The sequence below is a fragment of the Lobosporangium transversale genome (genome assembly GCF_002105155.1).
Source record: "Lobosporangium transversale strain NRRL 3116 chromosome Unknown BCR41scaffold_18, whole genome shotgun sequence".
Lineage (NCBI taxonomy): Eukaryota > Fungi > Mortierellomycota > Mortierellomycetes > Mortierellales > Mortierellaceae > Lobosporangium > Lobosporangium transversale.
In genome coordinates this window covers 741,690-746,914 of record NW_019028996.1, presented here as the reverse complement: position 1 = coordinate 746,914, position 5,225 = coordinate 741,690, and the positions used below count along the sequence as shown (strand labels likewise).

Below are 5,225 nucleotides of genomic sequence, written 5' to 3'. Positions count from 1 at the left end.
GAGAAACAACAACAATTCCATGGAGTTTTTCCTGACAACCTTCCAGTTGACACTAATTCCCCAATGTTTTTCTATAAACTCGATTTCTTTGACATCACCCTGTTCCGGTATATAGATGATGGCTTTGCCATAATCAGAACTACCAAACATGATAACCTTCCCTGGTCTAAAGAGACATTCAATCTTTTGAAACCATACATTGACATTAAACTTCATCAGATTTATGCCTCTTGTCAAAGTCTTAATATCACTATCGACCATGGTAACAATGGTCAACAAGTAGTTATGCTCGACCTTCTTATTTCTGTCGATAACAATACTAGTCCAACCCGATTTACTATTGCTCCTTTCGACAAACCCGTTAATAAACACCTATACACTGATCCAGATACATACTACCCTAGGAAATATGTTTTTAACTGGATTAATGGTGAAAACCAAAGACTAATTAGAAACTCTAGTCAGTCTTCTTTCCACACCCATGCCACAGCACAATTTGCCCAACATCTTCTTAATAGAAACTACCCCTCACATGTAATCAACAATCAACTCAGATTACACTCATACGATGAACGGAATACTCTTTTGTACCCGGCACCCTCGTCTCAGAAAAATGATACTATTATCAAAAAAATGTTCCTCCATAACATCCCTGGACGTGACAAACTTGAACAGTTTGGACGTATGATTCTACGAGATATCCATACCCTCAAACCTGCCCGTTATGAGAATACACAAACCACATGGATAATTTATAAAGGCTCCAACCTGCGCAACCAGTTGAACACCTATAATAAAAAGATTCTCCAATCCGCCCCAATAAGGAGTCGATTGTAGATGACTAGTTCAATGAGATCTCTTCTGTATCTTATATTATAACTAGCCCTCATCCCCGACAAAATAGGTCCGGTTTTTTAGACTTAGTAAGTTTTCTTTAGATTTTTTAGGAGTTTTCTCAGGTTCATGGTATAGGCCAGAGCTGACCCTCCTTGACCCTAACCCTAAAAATAACCCTAAAAGAAAACCCTAAAAATAACCCTAAAAAAACCCTAAAATAGAACCCTAAAAATAGACCCTAAAAATAGATACCTAAAAATAAATTTTGTCACGTGACCCTAGTTAAGGAGTAGAAAGCCACAAATAACTGGTTTGCTGGCTCCAAATAAACCTGTTTGCTAGGTCGACGCGTACCACGGAAATGATACATATATCCTAGGATTTTTTCGGACTTAGACCTTCCTTTTTTAGTCTAACCGTTCGGATAAATTATTTGTAATCTATACTTAGATTAATTTTAGATCTTACGTCATAACTGACTCAATCTGAAACAATCTAGGAGTTTCCGGATGAGACCCGATTTGGATAATGATTCCTTTTTGGGTTACCGTTCACCCTCTCTCCCGAGAGTCCGAGAGGCGTGAAAAAAGTATAAAAAGAAGACAAGGCTGAAGAGAAAAGATCGAAACAAGCACTTGTCCCGCAGTCTTCTTTCTCACTCTCAGTCACTTTTTCCACTTTTTCACAAAAAAAACCCATCCTACTTATCCTAAAATAACCCTAAAAATAACCCTAAAAATAAAAAAACCCTATACCCTAAAAATAACCCTAAAAAAAACCCTAAAAAATAACCCTAAAAAAAACCCTAAAATAGAACCCTAAAAATAGACCCTAAAAATAGATACCTAAAAATAAATTTTGTCACGTGACCCTAGTTAAGGAGTAGAAAGCCACAAATAACTGGTTTGCTGGCTCCAAATAAACCTGTTTGCTAGGTCGACGCGTACCACGGAAATGATACATATATCCTAGGATTTTTTCGGACTTAGACCTTCCTTTTTTAGTCTAACCGTTCGGATAAATTATTTGTAATCTATACTTAGATTAATTTTAGATCTTACGTCATAACTGACTCAATCTGAAACAATCTAGGAGTTTCCGGATGAGACCCGATTTGGATAATGATTCCTTTTTGGGTTACCGTTCACCCTCTCTCCCGAGAGTCCGAGAGGCGTGAAAAAAGTATAAAAAGAAGACAAGGCTGAAGAGAAAAGATCGAAACAAGCACTTGTCCCGCAGTCTTCTTTCTCACTCTCAGTCACTTTTTCCACTTTTTCACAAAAAAACCCATCCTACTTATCAAAAACCCTCAAGTTCCTCTCAAGATGGTCAATACTCACGCTGCCCCCGGCCCCTCCTCATCGTCAAGCTCTGCCCGTGGAAACCAGGATGTCTTCCAAGTCACCCCAGGTCAACAAGTTCCAGGTCAGGCTATGATCGATGCCGATGCCGAGATGGGAGGAGGGACTGCACCGGCAGACCTTCCCACCCTCGAGCAGCTCGTCGCTCGTCTCAATAATCATATTGGGAATAGTGACACCTCTCTGAACCCTGGTTCCTATCTTCCCTCTTTCAAAAAGGGAACGATGACTGACAGGGTTGCCGCAGACATCTTAAGCAAATTTGTCAATAAGGCGGCCATTCTTTTGGATAAAATCCGAATGGCTCAGAAGATTCTGCGTGAAGTCAACGCTAAGACACAACTAGGCTATTGGGGACATCTTACTGTCAACAATAACCGTGTTACCCTGTCAAAGGACGTCCTTGCTACACTTAGCACTTCGTTTGACAATTTGTTAGTATCGGCCATTAAAGCTGACAAAGCAAATATCATCCAACAATGCCAAAGTGAACTCAATGACACCCTCCCCAGACAGCTAGCGGACACCCTTTCATCTGCCCTTGTGGCCGTTGAAAACAATTCTCATCTGAATAATCTGGGTAAAGACTTCACCTACAAGCTGATTCGTGCCACTGCTATTGAGTTTTCTGCTCAAGTGCAAGTATTACGAGCCACTGCAGAATTCCAGCAATTAAATCTTGGATTAAAGGTATTCAAGATAATTGTTTCCCTTTGGTTTGCTCCACGATTAAATATAATCTATTCTAAGATCAACTCTACTTTCCCTCTAGAATACCAAGAAGGACGCCTCGAAGAAGAAGCCAAGCAAACCCAAGCCATCACGTCGACAGAACGACACCAACAAATACAAAGGACCAAAAGGCCCATCGATGGCGAAGAAAGACAAGAAGAAAGGTGGTCCCCCAACGTCCTCCAAGAAAACCACCCATGTAAAGAAAGGAAAAGGCCCCGTGAAAAAAGCCCCATCCCCTCAGAAACAAAAAAAGTAGATTTACATGATTTTGTCGGAGTCAACAATATGTCTTCCGTACAATCCATCCCCCATGATATTCTTCAAGTCTTAAATAAAGGAGTCAATTTCAATATACATAAACCTCCCAACTATGTTGTTCTGAGCTCAGAACTAAAGAAATTGCGTAACCAACTTTGTAGGAATATTAATAAACTAGATATTAATCTAGCTAATGTTCTGTTCGATGCTACAAACCATAATTAATAAAAAAAAAAAAAAAATCCTACAGAAATCTAATGACCTCGAATAAATTATCATTCCCTGCTGATAAAAAACTTAGGACTCACTATTATGGACCTAGACTGGTATACATCCCAGACTACGAAACTTCTAACAGATACTTCCTGTTATGTCCCGTGCCCTTCGTTCTCCATTGACAATATGATAAACTCACTCTTTTCTATAGTCAATCTTAGTCCTCTTAGAATTAAAAATAAATTACTCTCAGAAGCTAAACTAATAAGAGATAATGTTAGAACCAATCCTAACTTCTATACTGTCCCAGTTATGTATCTTTTACCTAAAATACATAAGTCACCACCCGGTGCTAGACCTATAGTCCCCTCTTTCCCTTGGATAACACACACTATTAGTCAGTTTGTCGATAGAAACCTGCGCCCTCTACTTAATGAGTTCCCTAGAGATCTTCCCGACACCCCCACACTAATACGTTATCTAGAAAATTTTGACTTTGATCCTTACTGCCATTACTCATTAGCAGCTTTCGACGTCATCAACATGTATGGTAACATCGACTTTGAAGAAGCCAGAAAAACCATACTACACTACTTCTGCAATCATTCTTACAATTATGAAATCCAAATATGTCTGAAACTCGCAGAATGGGTTAATAAGAACTGCCTTGTCTCTGACCTTACAAATAATTACAGACAAGTCAAAGGCTTAGCTATGGGAACTCCCATGGCACCCACCATAGCCCGCCTCTTTGCATGCTGCGTAGAGAAACAACAACAATTCCATGGAGTTTTTCCTGACAACCTTCCAGTTGACACTAATTCCCCAATGTTTTTCTATAAACTCGATTTCTTTGACATCACCCTGTTCCGGTATATAGATGATGGCTTTGCCATAATCAGAACTACCAAACATGATAACCTTCCCTGGTCTAAAGAGACATTCAATCTTTTGAAACCATACATTGACATTAAACTTCATCAGATTTATGCCTCTTGTCAAAGTCTTAATATCACTATCGACCATGGTAACAATGGTCAACAAGTAGTTATGCTCGACCTTCTTATTTCTGTCGATAACAATACTAGTCCAACCCGATTTACTATTGCTCCTTTCGACAAACCCGTTAATAAACACCTATACACTGATCCAGATACATACTACCCTAGGAAATATGTTTTTAACTGGATTAATGGTGAAAACCAAAGACTAATTAGAAACTCTAGTCAGTCTTCTTTCCACACCCATGCCACAGCACAATTTGCCCAACATCTTCTTAATAGAAACTACCCCTCACATGTAATCAACAATCAACTCAGATTACACTCATACGATGAACGGAATACTCTTTTGTACCCGGCACCCTCGTCTCAGAAAAATGATACTATTATCAAAAAAATGTTCCTCCATAACATCCCTGGACGTGACAAACTTGAACAGTTTGGACGTATGATTCTACGAGATATCCATACCCTCAAACCTGCCCGTTATGAGAATACACAAACCACATGGATAATTTATAAAGGCTCCAACCTGCGCAACCAGTTGAACACCTATAATAAAAAGATTCTCCAATCCGCCCCAATAAGGAGTCGATTGTAGATGACTAGTTCAATGAGATCTCTTCTGTATCTTATATTATAACTAGCCCTCATCCCCGACAAAATAGGTCCGGTTTTTTAGACTTAGTAAGTTTTCTTTAGATTTTTTAGGAGTTTTCTCAGGTTCATGGTATAGGCCAGAGCTGACCCTCCTTGACCCTAACCCTAAAAATAACCCTAAAAGAAAACCCTAAAAATAACCCTAAAAAAACCCTAA

At 39.2% G+C, this 5,225-nt stretch overlaps 2 protein-coding genes across 2 annotated transcripts; both read left to right on the top strand.

Annotated features, from left to right (window-relative positions):
• Positions 1 to 6: 6 nt before the first annotated feature.
• On the top strand, positions 7 to 837 carry BCR41DRAFT_406007 (hypothetical protein; the record flags this gene model as incomplete). The annotated part of the gene is made up of 1 exon (XM_022029389.1): positions 7 to 837. Exon 1 carries the CDS (start codon positions 64 to 66, stop codon positions 835 to 837), a length of 774 nt encoding a protein of 257 aa, XP_021881550.1. The 5' UTR covers positions 7 to 63.
• A 1,227-nt stretch (positions 838 to 2,064) lies between these two features.
• BCR41DRAFT_353705 (hypothetical protein) lies at positions 2,065 to 3,273 on the top strand. The gene is made up of 2 exons (XM_022024204.1): positions 2,065 to 2,888; positions 2,971 to 3,273. Exons 1-2 carry the CDS (start codon positions 2,163 to 2,165, stop codon positions 3,187 to 3,189), a joined length of 945 nt encoding a protein of 314 aa, XP_021881549.1. The 5' UTR covers positions 2,065 to 2,162; the 3' UTR covers positions 3,190 to 3,273.
• The last annotated feature ends 1,952 nt before the right edge of the window (positions 3,274 to 5,225 follow it).

Excerpts from the sequence above, each read along its gene's own strand:
- BCR41DRAFT_353705 (XM_022024204.1), top strand. The coding sequence starts at position 2,163 with ATGGTCAATACTCACGCTGCCCCCGGCCCCTCCTCATCGTCAAGCTCT. Across the intron at positions 2,889-2,970 it reads AATTAAATCTTGGATTAAAG|AATACCAAGAAGGACGCCTC; the intron begins GTATTCAAGATA and ends CTTTCCCTCTAG.